The sequence below is a fragment of the Mixophyes fleayi genome, chromosome 11, assembly GCF_038048845.1.
Source record: "Mixophyes fleayi isolate aMixFle1 chromosome 11, aMixFle1.hap1, whole genome shotgun sequence".
Lineage (NCBI taxonomy): Eukaryota > Metazoa > Chordata > Amphibia > Anura > Limnodynastidae > Mixophyes > Mixophyes fleayi.
In genome coordinates this window covers 18,986,279-19,006,626 of record NC_134412.1, presented here as the reverse complement: position 1 = coordinate 19,006,626, position 20,348 = coordinate 18,986,279, and the positions used below count along the sequence as shown (strand labels likewise).

Here is a 20,348-nt window from a genome sequence, read left to right as displayed (position 1 = left end):
CACAGCCAGACACCACCCCTCCCCCAACACCGCCAGACACCACCCCTCCCCCAACACAGCCAGACACCACCCCTCCCCCAACACAGCCAGACACCACTCATCACCAACCCCTAGCAGCAGACAGACACCACGTAATAACCCCCCCTCAACACAGCCAGACACCACGCGACACCCCCCTCTCCCCAACACAACCAGACACCACACGACCCCCCCCCCCCCCCCCAACACAGCCAGACACCACACACACATTCTACTCCCCCAACACAGCCAGACACCACACATTCTACCCCCCCCCTAACACAGCCAGACACCACACATTCCCCACCCCCAGAAGTAGACAGACACTGACAGCCTGATATGAGCCCGTTGCAGAAGTCACTTTATTGATGCAGTACGTGCCCACTCATGACTTCGCTTTGGGGCTCCATGTCTGTTTTTGTGTAAAAGATCTGTGTCAATTTTTTTTTCTTTATAACTTATAAACATGATTTACATCCACGCTCCTAAAGAGGGAAATGAGGTGGCAGCAGGACTCACTGGCCACCTACTCCGACAGCAGCACAAGGTCTATGACGACACAGGGCTCGGGTAAGTCCCAGAATAGACCCTCCCCCCCCTAGACATGACACCTCCCTTCCCCAGAAACCATTAGCTGCAGCAGGAACCAATAGAGGACAGCGGAATTCTTACTTACAGGATGAAGACAGAATACATTCACACTCCAGAGAGGCTGGAGAAGATCAAATGAATGGCTCATAAGAGATGGAGAATAAAATAAGAGTTATGAAGGGACAATTCCCAAATCAAAGACCACAGCGAAGGAAAGACGACCTTCCTAGATAAACAAATAAACGTACAAACACTCATTATCCAAGGTGAGGAGGAGAACAAAGGGGCAAAGACAGGACTGGTTTCCTCTCCGTTCTAGATACCTACATTAAATACTCGATACATTGCCTCCCTGCCCCAATGATAAAATAAAAACTTTATAAAAATGTGCCTGGCAGGAGTTTGGGGAGGAAGAGCAAGTTTAGAACCCAGGGGTTACTGCAGTCAGAGAGCAGAGGGAGAGGCCGCATGTCCAGGTGTTGAGGGGGAGACCACAAGCCGTCCATAGGATGCCGACGTAACCGATGGTCAGGCCAAATCCACACTGGAATTTGTTCTTCTTGTGGTTGAGGAAGGCGCCCATGGCTAGCGTCAGCGCAAGCGGAGGCAGCTTCTTCTCTAATGATGCCCCAACTATCCAGTTACTGTCCACCGACCCTGCCGAAGAGAGGAGGAGTACATTAGATGGGGGAAGAGGAGGATAGGCGTGTTACTGGCACGACGGAAGATCCACGAGGTGGAGAAATAGGAGGGGTGCACAATAGCCACAAATATTTATAAACAAGTGTTTATACGATTTACATTTTATAACGGATTGTAGAATTTTTATTCAAACACACACAAGTCCGGTTTAAAAGGGCCGCTAAACATAAAAGTGGAGGAAATATGTAGGCATCGCGGCACAGACACAATACAAACGTTACCATATAATAACGATTAACCTGCTAGTCAGCTTGGCCACCACTCATCCTGGCCACTATGGGAGAGGGACAGAGTGCAGATCAGTAATGAATAGTCTGCCTGAGGCTTTATATTACCTGCACTGACTGAGAACAGAGAACCGGTCATAGATCCTCTTTATAGAACACTTATCAGTGGGAAGTTTAAATAGAAGTGATACTGCACCAGACTAACATAAAAGGGAGGGATGGGGTCCAGATAGGCCCGAATATATGAGAGTGGAAGGCAGGCCCAATTCCCTGTGTTTGCTCACAGCATGCACAGAGATAATAAAACTACTTGCAGCATATATATTCCCCTGTGCTGGCCCCAATTAGAAGGACGATTGATGCTACGTTACCTTTCCAAAGAGACGCTCACCTTAGCTTTATGGTTGGAACTTATTTGCATATATTATATAGTTGAGGAGCAAAACTCCTAAAGCTGTTAAAACGAAATACATCTTAATGTGAAGCAGGTGCTAAAAGTTCAAGGATGGGCTGTAATTTGTATTATTGATTGTGTTGACAATCAATAATGATATTCTTGTTCTCAGACTCCGTTTCTATGATGGCGTAGGTACGTCTGCTTGCAGATCACCCCTGTCAGTAGAGTTGCCATTGCCCGTCTTCTCTTACCCATAATTCCTTCATCTCCTCCCAAAGTCTGCTGCCAGTCTTACGGAGAGGTGTGGTTACTCTTGCGCTACAATTGCTAGGGGGCGTGGCCTAGTGACAAGCGCCGTGTGCGCCTCCATCAAGATCTACGTTGGCTCAAAGCCGACACTGTCGACTGTGCTAGCCACAAATAAGCAAAGGAAATATTTAAGTTTATAATCCCTTTAAATGCATTCACAATACATTTAAATATTTTATCATATAATAAACAAATATTCAGAGTGTTGTTTTAGGTGCTACTTTAGAGCCAGTTATAAAGGTCCAGGAGGGATAGCAGTAAATACAGAACCAAAAGCAAACAATGACTGAGCCTTGAAGAATGGACTCATATCTAAGCAATCCGCTAAACAATGGAGAACAAGTATTGTTGTTGGGAAAGAGGAAATGTACTAAATACTGACAACTGTAAGTGAAAAAAAATAGAGACACAGAGGTCAGCTGGACACGAGGGGTCTTTCAAGCACTGTGGACGGAATTTAGATGGGGGTTTTCAGATCTTATTAACAATGCTGAATACCGTGGGAAAAAAAGATTGTGCAAAAAAATGTTTCAAAAAATAAATAAAAGCAAAATATCGCCCTCTAGTGGTTCTAAAGTCTAACTGCTCATACCTTTAAATAGCAGGTTGGCTTTGGGGAGGTCCAGCTGGTAGCCGAACGAGACGCTTGTGTCCTGCATTCGAGTGCTGGCTTCAAATTCTACTCCTAACTGAAGCTAAATGCAAAGAAAGAGGAAGTGCATAAAAAAAAAAAAAACAAGAAACAGTCATTGCAAAGTCAGAGAAAAACCAGAAATAAAAATCCAACCACTTCACTACGTTTTGGTGCTTAGTATCAGATGACTTGGTACAAACATTGGTTATCTAACGTGTCAGTTCCTTAGAGACACTAACCCTAATATATAACTCGCATTATAAAGTTATAGCTAAAATGTCCCATATAAAAGTTACACTGAGTGACATTTTCATGTAACCTTGTTAAATACCCACTGAACAACACTAACATTACTGACCATTTAAACACATAAAAGAATTTCTGCATTGGCCTTAAGCGTTACATACACTGAGTCAGGTGTGCATGGGTGAAAGAGTACCCCCTCGTATGGAAAGGTCATCTCCATAAAGTGTCTGAAACTTTCTTAAAAAGGGTATTTATTACGTGTGTTGGCAATTATTTTATATAAAGGAATGTGTTCTTACATTTCTGCTCTCTCTGTTCATAGCAATGCCATGTCTTTATATTCCCCACCATTGGTACAAATCTCAGCTTACACAGGTTCTAAATTGATGCCAGACTATTCCTACCAAATCTTAATGTATTTGCCAACATCCTGAGGCACAATAGACAGACCGTATAGATCATACTTGCCTACTCCTGGAAACCTTTTTCTGGGAGAGGGGGCGTGACTGGAGGGTGGGAGGGGGCAGGGCGAGGCAATCGCGTCATTTTGGCCCCGCCCCTGCGAAAACGACAAAATGACGCGATTGGCCTCGCCCCGCCCTCCCTCCAAAATGGAATCATTCAAATGACGCGATTCTCTGTGAATTCCGGAGAAATGCCAGCTCTCGCGGGAGCCTGACTCGAATTTCAGGAGTCTCCCGGACTTTCCGGGAGAGTTGGCAAGTATGGTATAGATATTTATATTAACAACGATTCAGTTGTCTCAGTGACTGTTCATTTTGGTCTGTGTTTACCGTGTTATTCGTATTAAGATTGTTACAGATTAATATCAGCTGGTATAGTCTACAAGGATATAGATATCATGTCAGCTATTTGGGGCATATTCAATTAGGGTTCCGGTTCGCGGGATGGCGCCGGAACGGGCCGCGAACTTAATCCACGTTACCGCAATAACGTGGATTTTCGTTCGCAGCCCATAGGGTTGCGTACGAAAACCCGTGTTATTGCAGTTTCGTAATACCGGCAAGAACGCGCACTTTTCGCGGTAACGCACGTTACCGCGAACCGGAAGCCTAATTGATTATGCCCCTTTATGTTTTATAATAAATTATGTCTATTTATTTTTATACAGCCTCACGTTTCCATTTTGAAAGTCTAGTGTTTATCTGTGTCTAGCGCTGTTTTTTGGTTTTGTTTGTCATGCAAAAACAAAACTGCTGACTTGCAAAATACCTGATCGTTTGCTTTATGGTAATATGTTGCATGTGCTCCTGCCTGTCCCAGGGTTAGCGTTGCCGTCCAATTAGGAGCTTAAAAAAACAAACAAAAAACAAAACATTAGTACTATATTAGAGGTGAATACAGATTTCTGCACCAAATAACCTATAGCTAAGGCATTATTTATATATTCTACATACAGTGCCAAGAAAAAGGCAGAGCAAAGCACTTAGCAAATAGAAGTGCAAATTGAGCCACGCACCCAGGTAAGTTATTCTTCTTTAAATAGTAGTTTTAGGAGTACCTTTTAATCATGCATCCGATTGTCTTAGCCATATTCCTATAAATCATTATTTCCTTTACAAAATATTTTTTGTGAGGAAAACAAGGATGGCTGTGGTGGGTCTCACAGCACTCAGTGTGTTCTGTCATGGCAGGGGGTGGGGGGGCTTAGTGAAAACAGAGCTGAAAGGGGCATTCCAAAGCCTCTCTGCTCATTACATCATGTGCCATTTGACTGTGGTTGCCATGGTAGTCACATTACACTGTGGAAAGTCTGAATTATTCTAAATCATTAATAGCAGTCTGAATTAAACAAACCAAGGAAAAAAGGTAATTGCTACTGCTGCAGAGAACTTTAAAAAAAACAAAACACACCTCATTTTCTCATGGGCTGTTTTAACGTATTTTAAAAAAAGCGAGTTATATCCTATGGGAAGAGCATCACAGGAGAGGAATATTCAGATACACACACACCCCCCCATGAATTAACGGAGGAGGAACACGAAAGTGCAGATACTTCTCATTTTGTTTTCATTACACAATTGCTATTTAACTATGTTTTTATAAATGTTTCCCGATGCCTTGTTACAGTCACAAATGATCCACATGCAGAGTACTAAATTACACTAAACATCCCATTCATTATTCAGGTAATTACACGCGTTAATGGTCGGCTTGTTGTCAGAATCTTAAGCCTAAATAAATCCTCCATCTCTTCCAGGCATTAATTATATTCATTAATGCTCCGAGTGTGTATGCGATTTACACCTGCAGGGATTTTTTTAAATAAATTAAAACCCCATATAATTCATAAGAAGATGCATGAAAAATGTACACAGGAACTGCATACAAAGACTATGTCTACATTTTCAAACATCATTAACAGAGAAATATGATGAATATCACTAATTTTCTAAACAGACCCTGTATAATAATAGTGGCAGGGGCTTACTGTGCCTTTACCTCTGTATATACATTTATTCATACATAATAAGGGTTTCTTAAAGAGGACAGTAGCCATCTCATGGGGTGAGCCCACCTACCCATGCACTATTCAGGTCACTAAGGCAATGTGGCCAGTTTGAGAACACTTGTCCAGCATAAGATATGTCTGGTTCCGTAACATGTAAGTGATGGGTCCACACGTGCAGCTTCCAAATGGTTTCCAATTCATAGTTTCACCCAAAAAAACAAAGAGGCCTACTTGGGCACTTTCTTTTCTTTTTTTTTTCTTTTTTTTTAAAGCCCATCAGTTAACACACCACGTACAAGCATCGAAAATGAGGACATTAAATAAATATATATACACAAGTTAACCCGTGCATGATACTCATGCATTCTAGTCAAATCAAGCTACTTAAGGTGTTAAAAAGGTTCTTGTCATGCATATGGGCCATAGCCCAGGCCTCAACCACCAACCACTCCCCACTGTCACCCCCGGCAACCACTCCCCACTGTCACCCCCGGCAACCACCAACCACTCCCAACTGTCACCCCCGGCAACCACCAACCACTCACAACTGTCACCCCCGGCAACCACCAACCACTCCCAACTGTCACTTCTCCTTCCAGAAATATATATATTTTTTTAAATCTTTATAAACACTTTTAACAATTAACAAATTAAACAAATTAAAAACATCTTAGTATACCAAATTTCAGCCCTTTCTGATTTTTTTTCCCCACACACACTAAGAATTTAGTAGGTCAGTGTATAACTCCGCCCAGCAGGTGGCGCTGCAGCTTGGTTTTATTTTTTCCACACACACAGACAGACTAACACACGCCACTAAGCATTTATATTATAGATATATATATATATATATATATTTTTTTTTTTTTGATAGATAGATATATCTATCTATCTATATATCCATCTGTATCATCATTTATTTATATAGCGCCACTAATTCTGCAGCGCTGTACAGAGAACTCACTCACATCAGTAACCTACTAGTATGTTTTTGGAGTGTGGGAGTAAATCAGAGCGACCGGCGGAAACCCACGCAAACACAGGGAGAACATACAAACTCCACACAGATGAGGCCATGGTTAGGAATTAAACTCATGACCCCGATGCCGAGAGGCAGAAGTGCTAACCACTGAGCCACCAATACTGCCCTATTGTTATATAAAATGTGATTTCACCGACTAGCTCCTGAATTTGACACTATTTTGTCCACCCTTGCTTTACAATACTGTATCAAGGTAGAAACCGTATCTAAATCCAGATGAGTTTTTCATAGAATTTTCAAGTGTTCATTTTAAGTTCTTGCACTTACTATTACACACAAACATATATTACCTGTGTATCTTCCTGCCAATGACATAACCGTTCCTTCCTCCCCGGGACGCCGGTGATAGACAAGTTCACCTCCCAGTGCCAGACTGGGAGTAATACTCTGAAGATAGTGAGCAACCACGATACCTAAAACAAGGTGTCCAAGACATGATTAATCGCATGCAGATACAATTCTGAGTGCCGCAACTACTGCTTAATCCTGCCCAGTACAAATGATGTATATACAAGACATAAGTATACGTAAAACATAGATACTGCCTCTGTTCTGCGTCCTATCAGTCAAATTACTGGACCCTGGTCAGAACGCTGATCGTGACTTAATCATGTCACGTACATTAGGAAACGTAATATTTATATTTTTGTACATTATATACATCACTTGCGCTGATCAATTCAAATGTAATTGTAGAAATAATAGAAGGAATCACAAGACATTGACAGATTTTAGGATTTTAAAAATGGAAACAAGTAGCATAATTCAAACAATTTAATATTCAAAGAGAACTTGTCAGTTTTGTACATAGTGCCTGGTGTAGAGGGCGCACACAGAAAAACACTGCGCCATGTACACAAATGCTGCCGTCCTGCTCAATAGTCAGGATACATATAGTTCTATTCTCACGCCAGGGAGCGTCAACACTAGGTCACAGCTCCCACCTCACAAGAGGACATACTAGATGGGCCACGTGGCTCTCATCTGCTGCCAAACTGTATGCTTCTAGGAGATGCAGGGAAGCTGAAGGAATGAGGACGCTGAGGATTGATGATCTAAAAGGACAATTTCTCAAGCAGTTTGTCTACATTTGTACACAAGGCACGCTTCCACTCCTGACACTACGTAAATCAAATGTGACCTGAAAACTTACAAGTTGTCTTTAACACTGTACTTATAGAATCACTTTCTCTGCAAGAACTGGATCTAGTATAATCCTATCTAGTGAAATCATAGTTGTATAATACAAAAATACACTTATACAGTCTACGGTTCCATTAAGGTCAACATACTTTTAAAGCAGTACTTGGAAGAAAAAAAAAAAAGAACTAGAACTAGTGCAGATCAAAATGAACTAGCACTACTAGGACTTCAAAAGACTACTGACTTCAAAACAGGGGGACATTAAAGGGCAACTGAATATTTACCAAACTGTATTTCTCTGAAATTCTTAAAGCTGCACTACCAACAACTAGATGCATTTTACTAACCATTTCCCTGCCCTAGCTGAAGCCCAGCGGGTTGCTCATTGAAGCTAATTTTTCTTGGGGCTCCTTTGGTTCTTCTCACAGCCCCCTCCCCCCGCCCCATGAAAACAGAGAGATGTGAGCAGGATGACCGTTCACAAGCTTCTATCTCTTGATTGAGGTTTGCGATTGGTCATCCCACTCTCCACTCATAAGTAGGTGGTAGTGCAGCTATAAGGTGCTCATACACCAAATTTGAGATCAGCTGTCAATAAAAACATAGGACCACTTTGGTCCTGGAAGATGGGATAGAATCCCTAAGAGAACTAACCCTGGATGAAGCTCTACCCAGTCCTAAAATAAAATACTAAACCTCGCCTAGAACTCACAAGCCAAAACATCTGTGTACTCTTCCCCAAAACAGCCAGATATGCAGCTCGTTATCCACATCACTGCCAGATTCTGTGATCTGACAATTTCTGCTTAAAAACGTCTCCAAGCACAACCTTTCATGGTTAGGAAGTTTAAAATATAAGAAAAAAGGCTTCCCTCATCTTTATTCCTGATAAGCTCTTGAAACATTTATACACGTACCTGTGAATGTGATGCGTAACTGCAATAAAAACCGTAATTGTAGACTTAGTGGGCTTTAACAATAACCTTAAGAGCGCTAGAAGTGTTCTTAAAGCTTTGTTGAAACAGTGTACCATATACTTAATGAACATTCTAATAGAACTCCGCTGTACATTCTAGTACTCTAGCGATTCGGAACACTGTAAATACTGAAACTGACGCAAAGCAAAGGCGTGTGTGTGTGTGTGTGTGTGTGTGTGTGTGTGGTTACAACCACTAACATTCTTTAAACTATCAGCAAGATTGTTTAACAGGCATCAATAACACACTAAGTGCATATATTTGTACGATTTGATTGTAGTTCTTGTTCCTCCTCTAAAAATTCTACACCAGTGTTGGCTAACCTCCAGGTGTGGTGAAACTACAAGTCCGAGCATACCCTTCCAGCAATAAGCTGCTATATATTGGCAAAGCAATCTGGGACTTGTAGTTTCACAACATCTAGAGTGTCACAGGTTGGCCAACACTGTCCTACACAAGGACGACTAAAAAGATCAAAAGGTATATTGTCCTCACCAGATCCCACCAATATGTCCGGGTTGCCCATGGTGACTGCGGCTGTGAAATCATCTCCTCTGTATTCTGTATCCAGCTGCCAGTTGACAAACTTGGACTGCTGAGTCTGGGAAAGAGAAACAGGGAGGTCAGACACCTAGAGAGTGCTGCATCTGATACACTCCTCACGTGACAATGCTCAAATTAACATGAATATAGTGATAATGAATGTTACCAAGATGCAACATTATAGCACAAAGCGCTTTCATTCAGAAGACTCCCCCGTGAGACGCAGCACATTGCTGCAGTATGATAGGACATAGAACAGGGGCGGTTAAGTATGAATAAGATATAGAAGTTACTGATTTATAAACGTCAAACACAGGAGCCAGCAGAGATTATATCCTCCGTCAGCTGCAGTCTGGATCTGACGATATCATCACATGCTGCCAGGTATATTTGCATTGCACTGTGTGTGCTTCAACTGCATTTGTGTCTGTCATGACACTGCAAACACTAAGATGACATTCCTGTGTTAAAAAAGTGTATGAATAATTATGACTTATTAAAGCATTTAAGCTTTACTTTTATATTTTAAAAGATGCCCATCCATAGATTTTTTTTATTTTTTTTTTAACTAGACAACACCCCTGAACAACACTCCTGAAAAAACAGGAGTCTGATGCCAGGAGACAGTCACCCTCCTGACGGCTGTCCAACTCTTGTGATGGACAACAGGTGAGCACAGGGCCCTCGGAGACTTCACCTGTGGCCCCAGCTCCTTCCTGGTTTATGGTCAGATGTTTGTTATAGCTTGTAACACTTGTTTTAAAATGACTCCTGTTATGTCATTACAGAGAGGCATCTCTTTCTTTGATTAAATGTATTGCTTTATATTATTACTGAGGTTAAGGATAGAAGGTCGCACCACGCGGCCCCCAAATTGTTTCAAGTTGCCCGTCAGTGGTCACGCCGCCGACTCTCCTGGCAGACTTTGGAAATCTCCCTCTTTTTAAAACATCGCTGCACTTAACGTGTTAAGAGACCTGACCAATCAGATGTCAGAATAGCAGCGTTTTAAAATAAAATCAGCCATCAAAACAGCCACCCAGAGGTTATCTCCCAAGTGTTAAGGGTACAAGACATCGGGGACCCTGCTGTTGTGACAGGGGGTTCCCTTGATGGGTGGGCATCACTCAGAAGCAAACACATTATAAATTCAAGATTAAACTGTATCTCCTGAAATCCAGGTGCCCGGACACAAAATATTAAGAATCTTCCGTCTCTTCACACTGGGGAGATTCAATTGGGCACGAGGTGCAGCTGAACATTGACTTGACGTTCGCCTATTTGTCAGCCATTGCGATAAGAATCTCTGCTCATTTTTCTGCGTACCCGATGGGGTGCGAGAAAAACTGAGCAGAGATTTCGGTAAAATCTCCGATGTGTCACCGTGGATGTTCCAGAGACACCTCATGACGAAAAGAATCTACCCCCAGGTATATGTCAGGTTTGTCAAACTGGTACTTGAAAGTGTTTTTGAGCATGGTAGAGATAAACAAGAGCACTGGTGGACATTGTTCAGAGTTATCACTTTAATATCTTACCTGCAAAGCAACCTTTGTTCTGATATGCCTAGATAGCTGATGGATAATTTGTGCATTGAGGCTCCCACTGTTGTCCAAATCTCCTACTAAAACTGGGAATGCCTGGGGGAAACACAGGGAAAGTTTATGATCACAAAGAGCAGTTCTCTATCCCACCATAAAAACTAATCTACAGTGTCGTCTGCCTAAACAGAAGTCGTATGACAGACTCACCTGCACCAACATTCAAGCATGGAGACCATTGTTCCTGTTGAATACCACAAAGCTTGAAATGTACAACCATGAAAACAAGCTTTCACTAGAAAGGACTATGTGCAAGCCATGAAGCTCAATGCCAGCGACATATTAAATCATGCTAAAAAAAAGTGAGCGCACAAGGCACAATCTCCAATTACGCGATCAGCGTCAGGCGGTAAATGTATCAACCTGCAATTTTTGCCGGCAGCGTTTAAAAGGGGCATTTTTACTAATGGAAAACGCAGCTTGCAGGGTTGGTAAATATATATTCTCCAACCCAACACACTGGATTCTGCCCTTTATAAAACTGCCGTTCTAAATCCCGCCGGAATAAAATTACAAAACTGAAAGTTGATACATTTACCCCCTAGACATGCTAAATTACTCAACAGTGAAAACACCAGTTGCAATTGAGGTATCCCCAGTGTACCTCAAAACCTAAGGTGTGGATTGAGGTTCCAGGTAAACTAAGAGTTTCTTCTATATAAAACAAAGAACTTTTGTTGTAAAATCAAGCTTCTTAATAAATAGACAATTACCCTAATTAGCAGCAAAGAGATGTCTGACACAACATGGTCTTCCTTGTTGACTATCAGCAATCAACTTGATTGGACCAGCCACAGTACTGTCTAATTAGCTATGTTGACAACGGGTCCGAGCAGACTGTGTACTTTCTATTTCTCCAGGCTTGTGATGCCTGGTAAAGCAACTGTTGCTGGCTGGGGTGGTACAAGCTGCCAAACTTAGGGGGACCTGGGCACTAGATTGGTATATACACACACACCCCTGCATGACCTTCTCCTTTAAGCCAAAAAACTAAAAAAATGAAGCACTCCTTTACTATAGCTAACACAAAGACTCAAACACAGAGGATGCAAACACTAAATTATTATACCCAAGTTGCTGCTACAAAGAAACAAATAAGACATTTTAACATATGTGCAGTAAAATGCTGCAAATACGTAACATTATTGGAATATTCTCATATTATAGAGCAAATACATCTCATTTCCCTATGTTATAAAATATAAGCAGTGGTAATGTCACAAGCAGGGTCAATTCAATAAAATCTCACCTCTGTTGGGCTTAGCTGCTTTGTCCCCACGTAGGTGGCTCCAAAGTGATAATTTGAGTCTCCGACAGTACTGAGTGCGATCGTGTGATTTACCTAGGACACAGGGAGAGTAATGAAACAACAGACAGTGAGCGCCCAAAAAGGATCCCAAACCCAGCACTCAATCAGTGACCATGTAGAGCTCTAATCACCATGTTTAGACTTTGATATTGTATTGTTTGTATATAACATCTTCTACATACAGTATATATAAAAGAAATAGTTTGTTGGCGAATATCTTCTAAAGTTCACAAGGTAAAGCTGCCAAATTATAGTTATTTAGTACCGAAAAAGTAAGCCATTAGACCACATACACATTACATCCCTGCAATCGACCAATGACCGTCGACTCTCTGCCTCTCTGATCAGCTCTTCCCACTGCAGAATTCAAGATTTCCCCCAGGCTGTCCCCCTCCACTGGAATGACCTCCCGTCTTCTATCTGACTGTCCCCTAATCTGTGCATCTTCAAACGGGCACTTAAATCTCATGTGTTCCCCAAAGCTCAAGATATGGAATTCATTGCCAGGGAAGGTTGTGATGGCAGATTCAATAGATATGTTTAAGAAAGGGTTAGACAAATTTTTAGCGGAAAGGTGTATCCAGAGATACGACCGTTAATTTAAAATAAAGGATAGTAGTGGATATAGGGTAAAAATTGGATTGCAATATTGAGTCTGGGGGGGATTTTCAAAATTGAAACAGATGAGCGGTTGCCTACTCTGGATTAATCTAAAATGTAAGTGCAGGATCGCAGGAGATCCAAAATAGGTTGAACTTGATGGACTGGTGTCTTTTTTCAACCTCATCAACTATGTATGTTAAAGCCTACCTGCCATTCACCTAACCATCTATCCGCCTCTCTTACCCCGTCCCCTTACTAGCTCCACTTGATCCCTCCACGGACTACCCATTGTGCTTGCTGTCCGTTTGCCCTCCCTTTAGGATGTAAGCTCTTACGAGCAGGGCCCTCTTCCCTCCTGTCTCTACACCTATGCTTCTACTCCACCTTCTCTGTACTAGTTACAATTGGAGCATTTAGAGTCCTGGCATTATTCGTTTATTGTTCTGTACTGTTTCACCCTGTATGGTCTACTGTTAGTACTTGTCCGGTGCTACAGAAATCTTGTGGCGCCTAATAGGGGATAATAATAATATTACAAATCAGATCTGCGCAACCCAGCTATTATACAATATATAGTCCTTCCTAAACTCCAAAACAAATGTGTTCTTAGTGGGGATGTTAGTTATTGTGGTGAAGTCTGCAGTTACCAAACCCAAGAGCTTACATCTTATAGTTATTTGATCTGTCAGATTTGATACATATATAACAAATAGGGGCATATTCAATTGACGGCGGGATCGGCGAGAAAATCCCACGCTCAAAAAATATTACCGTTAATACGGTAATATCTCGCTGGATTTCAGCTCGCAGCTCCCTGAGCTGCGAGCTGAAATCCAGCGAGTAAATTACCGTATTAACGGTTTTCCCGCGCAGGATTACCGTAATAACGGTAATATTTTTTGAGCGCGGGATTTTCGGCGATCCCGCAGTCAATTGAATATGCCCCATAAAGTGAACAATAGTCCATAGGAATAAATGTATTGTAGTAACTAAAGTGCCAAAAAAGTAAATATTGAGAAAGTACCTAGTGTTACACTAAAACAGTTACCTTTTTGTAGAATATCAGAGTTCTTAATTAAAAATAAAGAAAAAGTACTGAGCAATAACTTAGTATGTATTGCCCAACACAACATGACAAAAACACAATCTGATCAACTGAAGATACTGCGTGCCTCTCCTCCCTATCCACCACCATCCTCATGCTCAAAATCAATCCTCCCGAAATTTCCCAGCGGCACTTTTCACCAATACAAACCCCATTTCCCACGTTCATGCATCCTAAAGGCAGAGGACTGAGCGACACCACTTTATAAAAACATAAAGCACTACGGAATTTTTTGCTGCTACATAAAGGATGATGAGGACATAAAGAAAATGACATTATTTGAGGCAGAATATAAACAAACTATGCGCCCTTGTCTTTACCGATGACCAATCCGAGATAGTAACATGCTTACCTGGAAATAGTTACTCAACCCCTTATTTACAGTCAGCTTCACTCCCTCCATCTGACTGGGGAATAATTCTATTAAAAGCCAGAAAAGAAGCCGTTACTGTAATATCCAGGAGTTATTCAAGATAATCAGACAGAAACAGAGAAGGGACAGAGCAGGAAGAATGAATGGAGCCTGGGCAGGCACCAATGATTCCGAGCCCAGACAAAGCTGCAGAGAAGTACAGTCAGAGAAACACATTGGCAGAGACAGGTGAGCGGTGTAGAAATGCTCTAGAAGAGACAAACAGACATTGCACACACTGACCACAGACAAGGGTCTCACCTTTACACTTGCGGTGACACTCCTCAAAGGTGCCGGGATTAGGCAGCCCCTCTTCCTGGGGTTCCTTCTTCTCTGCAGCTGGGCCCAGGCCAGGCACGGAGGGCATTGTGAATCCAGGAGGGACAGTTACTAAGCCTGGGCCTGGGGGGGACACTGCTGCCGTAGGGGGCGCGGGAGAACTAGCGGCAAAAACGTTCCCCATTTTTTTTACTTTAAAAAGGAAACAGAACCAAGTCAGACAGCTGAAAATGCATTAAATAATACAATGTAAGCAGAACAAATCAGTTATCAGCTTTCATTTATCTAATATGAACTATTTTTTTATAAAGCTAATAATATGAACCATTTGATAGTGATTATATTGAGTGGCCAGCTTAATACAAGGACTGACGCTATATAAAGCACTTTTATTTTTTTTCTCTTTCATGATGCTGGGATTCTAACATACGTTTTAATATATTGGTTAAACAGTAACAAATAGGCATGTACAATTATACTTGACGTAGTATAAAGGATAACTTTTACTGATACAGGATTTAGTTCATTTGAAAGGCTTAAATATGAATGGATTACAGTAAAAGTGGTGAAGAAATATATGTATGGGGAAAGAGTGCCGCACGATAGATTAGTAAATAAGTTTAAATGTGTCCTCTTATGGGGCTCTCGTGACATTAGGTATTAGGGAAACTAAAAGGACAGAACAGAGAAAGTGCCCCTTATAGGATATAGCTACAGGAATAATTTTGGAGATGGTTCATTTGCATGTGACCGAGTAATAACTGTATGTAATCAGTCCGGTATGTACATAGCAGTTAGCCTCTATTATTATTATTATGGTAGATTTGTAAGGAGTCAGTGCTCCGTAGTGCCGTGCAGTAGGGAAAACAGGGATAAGCTGGGTACACACTACACGGTTTTCGTCCAATAATCGGCTCAATCAGCCGACATACGACCGCTCGTTCAAAAGTCGGGTCAGTGTGTGTAGTGACACGATGGTCAAAAGTCTGCCCAAAAGGACGATTGACGACTGATTTGGTTGGTCGTACCGTTTAATATTTCCGTTCCAATCTCGTTTCCGCTGTGTAGTGTGTATAAACTTCCGACCGATCCACAACAGTGAGTACGAAATTAGTCATTGCTCACGACAACATGGCTGTAAAAAGTCGCTAAAAGGACGTCCGCTCTTCCCTTTATCATCCTAAGCAAGGCTAGTGTGTATGCAGTCCATGGACCGAGCGATCGGAACATCGATCGCATGTAAAATCGCTCGGCAGAAAAAGTTGGTGGAAAATTCTGTAGTGTGTACCCAGCTATACAAGGTAGACAAAATAAATGCAGACATGAAATCAAAGAATAAAGACCCTGCTCATTAGAGAGCTTACATTCCAAGTGGAAAAAAGCACAGCTGAAACAAAAGGTGCGGCTCAGAGTGGAGATTGGGACAGCTGTGAGGGTACATTATTGTGAATAGTGTTATCGTGGATAAGGTCACCTCTAAAAAAAGAGATGGGTTTTCAAAGAGCATCTACAGATGTGAAGACTGTGGGAAAGCCTGATTGGGTATGATAGGGAATTCCATAAGTGGGGAGCAGCACAGGAGAAGTCTTGTAGGCGGGAGTGAGAGGTGGTTACCAGAAACAAGACAAGGCACAGGTCAGAGGTAGTTCTAAGAGGGCGGGAGGGAGAGTATTTTGATATTAGATTAGATGTATGAAGAGATTGTGTTGTTGAGAGCTTTGTAGGTAAGGGTGAGTAATTTGAATTTGATTCTGGAGGACACAGGGAGTCAGTGTAGTGATTTGCAAAGTGGTGCAGCAGATGTGGAGCGGTGAGAGAGGAAGATCCGTCTTGCAGCAGCATTTAGGATGGATTGAAGTGTGGATATATGGGTGTCAGGAATGAACTCTATGGGACCTCCTATTTAAGGGACACTACCCTTAAAGGTGTTGGAAGCAATTGCAGGACACAAATGATCGCAGATTACAATGTCCCCAAATGACCAAGTTATTCGGATGCTGAATACCTGAACCATAGTCTGTTCGAACACAACTGGATTAACAGAGGTCAATTTGTCACCCATGTAACTGACTGTAATGTCCATTTTTTAGTGAGTCAAAGAAACAGCACACTGTTAGTAATTACAATTAGCCCACCTGTGTTAATGTAGGAATGCACATAGTACAGACACAATACAGTCCCATCACAAATAGTTTACCTTACTGGGTATTTCAAATTTTATGACTGAAAACTATTAGGGCAGGCCTGCCCAACCAGTGACGCTCCAGGTGTTGTGAAACGACAAATCTCAGCATGCTCTGCCACCTATCTGCTGGCTATCTATTGGCAAAGCATGCAGGAGTAAGTAGTTTCACAACACCTGGAGAGGCACAGTTTGGCCAGGCGAGTATTAGGTGCTCTCCAGCAGGGAAATACATAGATGGCCAATCTCAGAAACTACCTGCGGCCATTACTGAGAGATCTCAGTCACAGAACCCATTAAAGAACCATCCTGAATTTAGCAGCTTTCTTTATAGCTTACCACATATGTGCCAGTATGGCCATTTTACCAACTTGGCCTGGCTAAGTTTTGATTGTAAGCAAGTAATCGAAAAAGTCTGATGACCTGAACAGCCAGTGATCATACTAGCATAGTATGAAGTCATTAACCAGGCAGTATACACGGGCTACCTTTTCAAGTTAGCCAGTCATCCCAACCACAGAACGACTGAATCTATGCAATTGTGGCCTTCATGTGTGAAGCTACCTTAAAGTGTCCTGGTTATAAAAGAGAAACATTAAAACTGTAAATTTAACTATTTTGCAACACTGAAGCTGAAACTTCATATGGAGGGCTCCATTTAAATATTAAGGATCGCTTAATTAAATGAAGATAGCAGCAAACTATACTTAAACAACATAGTAAAATTCTTAAAGGGACTTCACTGGTAGACTTTACTTTTCTTTGAATGATAAATTTAGGTTCTCTAAAATGTTAAGTGTTTAATGTGCATACTTTAAACCGACTGAACATGCTTTGATTGGACTCATAACCACACACTTTCTAAAAAGCGCTTGCTTTGCATTATTTTCAATAACACCTGTTCAATCGAACTCTATGGAAAGGGTCATTAAATAGATTATACACTACTATGCTGCAGGGAAACTTTAAACGTGTTAATGTACACTAAAGCTTCATTAAAATGAGGAAAAAGTACAATGTCTAGTCTACAATTTAATTATTGTTTACAAACACCCACCCATGAGTACTACGACTTATCTCAACTTTGCAGTAGCCTAGCAGGTTTTATTTTTACAGGTTCTGGGGGAAAGGTTGCATCTCACCAAGACAGCAGATTCCATGAAACACTCTACTAGCGTTAAAAAAAATAATCTGAAAAATAGTAATATAATATATTGGTATTTCCATATTGCCCAAAATGTAGTATCATTTATATACGGCAGCCATTTGAGTAAATGTTTTGGGTGTTTAGAGCAGGACATAGGTTGGTGTTGAATGTCACCCAACTGCTTTTATAACCTTACAGTAAATAGTATTTAAATCAAGATAAGGGCAAATAGCAGTAGAAACACTAGAGAGCTACACAATAACAATATCTTGTTTAAGATGTCACTTGCTATGTAAAATTGAGTAACGCAACCCTTCAATGGCTGCATTCAATCACAAAAGTGCACTTCCAAAGAAAGTTTTGGGGCTTCTACAAAAACTGAATATTTACAAATTCTTACTGAAAGTAAAGATTTAAAATATACACGATTAGTATGTATCTAATTTAATTTAATCCATACCGTGGATATTTCACTAATAAATGTTTGCAGCTCAAGTCATTGGATACATCAAACTCAATGGATACATGGGGCGCATATATATATATATATATATATATATATATATATATATATATATATATATATATATATATATCTCTATATCTCTATATCTATATGTGAATTTCAATGCTGTATAAACACCAGACAGAAGGTCTAAAACGCAATAAGCATTTTATTAAACAATTACAATGGACCAACCTATTCCATGTACTTGTATAAAAAAAGCAAATACAAAAATAGAAAAACTACCATCAACCTTGCACACAAAGGTTGACCATTTAAAAAATAGTAACATACCCAAAAATATATGTTTTAGAGAACTTTCTATCTAAAAGCTGCAGCCTTCTGGAGAAAATAGGAAGTGACTTCTAATATACATAATATTTCCTATAGGGAGTATGCTACATCTTACAGAACAGTGATGGCATCACAACTCAGTGTTTATAGAGATATAATATACAGGGCTTGATACATATTATAACACCCCTTGTGTATTATAATATTATAATGGGGCAACACGGTGGCTCAGTGGCTAGCAATTCTGCCTCACTGCGCTGGGGTCATGAGTTTGATTCCCGACCATGGCCTTATCTGTGAGGAGTTTGTATGTTCTCCCCGTGTTTGCGTGGGTTTCCTCCGGGTGCTCCGATTTCCTCCCACACTCCAAAAACATACTGGTAGGTTAAACATCTGCTATCAAAATTGACCCTAGTCTCTCTCTGTCTGCGTGTCTGTGTGTGTGTGTGTGTGTGTGTTAGGGAATTTAGACTGTAAGCCCCAATGGGGCAGAGACAGATGTGAATGAGTCCTCTGTATAGCGCTGCGGAATTAGTGGCGCTATATAAATAAATGATGATGATGATGATCTTATAGAACAGTGATGGCATCACAACTCAGTGATATATATATATATATATATACATAATATATATATACACACACACACACACACAGAGCTTGATACATATTATATGTATTGTGTATTATTATAATCACAAGTTCTGTAGGTTCTTCCCATGTCACTGGCCTATTTGTCTAACACTCATATATAGTGTCCATAGTGTAAGCAGTATCTATGTATTAACCTATGTATTGGTAGCTGGGCCCCAACCTACAGCCCTGTACTCCCCCTGCACACAGCAGCTCTCTGCCCCCAGACATGTCTTCAGGTCCTCACCCCCAGGCTCCTCCCTGCCCTGCATGCTCTCCTAACCTTCCCCACCATGTCCCATTCATACTATATGTACTAGCCCCCCATACACATCTGCCCCCTTCTCCCAACCCTCCAGCTGGCTCTGCCTGCCCCAGGTCCCCCTCCATCCCCCGGCCTCACCTTGCCTCTCCTCTCTCCTGGGGTCTCTGGGAATTTTTCACATACACTCGCACGATACGCGCAACGCAACTCGCTAGCTCCGTGTCCCCGCCTCTCCCCCAGGCGCTATTGAAAGAAAACTAGAACCCATTTCTCCGTCCTCACTCCTAATTGGTTGGCTGTAACTGTCAATCAGCCGGTTTCTCGCGGCGCAATCTAACTTGGTTTCCCTGGTCTCCTCCGATTGGTTGCTATAGCCCGGCAAACCGTGCCCGGCTATTGGTCGAGGATACGCGTTGAGGAGGTCGCAGGGCAAGGTCATGTGAGCCGCCCCACAGTTCCACGCGCTTTTGCACAGCCTGCGCCGCCATCTTTTTTCAGGGGGTTGTTATGGTGACGGTGACGTGCTGGGCGAGTGGAGATGACGCAAGGCTTCACCCCCCCCCCCCCCCCCGCACCTGGTGCAAAGAGCTCATAGGCAATGCATTCATAGGGTTAATGTGGTGCCCAAGCTGCTGTCAGACTACAAGTCCCAGCATACCTTTGCAGCACACGGCATGCTGGGACTTCTAGTTCCATCACAGCTGTGGCCAA

The 20,348-nt window shown here is 41.7% G+C and overlaps 1 protein-coding gene across 1 annotated transcript; it reads right to left on the bottom strand.

Moving 5' to 3' along the window:
• Positions 1–356: 356 nt before the first annotated feature.
• TOMM40 (translocase of outer mitochondrial membrane 40) lies at positions 357–19,891 on the bottom strand. Its single transcript, XM_075191514.1, has 10 exons — positions 19,776–19,891; positions 14,594–14,803; positions 14,273–14,340; positions 12,153–12,245; positions 10,841–10,942; positions 9,255–9,360; positions 6,930–7,052; positions 4,358–4,434; positions 2,837–2,939; positions 357–1,266 (listed from the first exon to the last, which is right to left on the bottom strand). Exons 2-10 carry the CDS (start codon positions 14,793–14,795, stop codon positions 1,031–1,033), a joined length of 1,110 nt encoding a protein of 369 aa, XP_075047615.1. The 5' UTR covers positions 14,796–14,803; positions 19,776–19,891; the 3' UTR covers positions 357–1,030.
• Between the last annotated feature and the right edge of the window lie 457 nt (positions 19,892–20,348).

Bases quoted from the DNA above. Each gene is read 5' to 3' on its own strand.
- TOMM40 (XM_075191514.1), bottom strand. From the start codon at position 14,795: ATGGGGAACGTTTTTGCCGCTAGTTCTCCCGCGCCCCCTACGGCAGCA. The intron at 4,435-6,929 runs GTAATATATGTT...TGTTTTTTTAAG, and splicing joins ATTGGCAGGAAGATACACAG to CTCCTAATTGGACGGCAACG. The intron at 1,267-2,836 runs GTATGAGCAGTT...TCTCTTCGGCAG, and splicing joins AGCCAACCTGCTATTTAAAG to GGTCGGTGGACAGTAACTGG.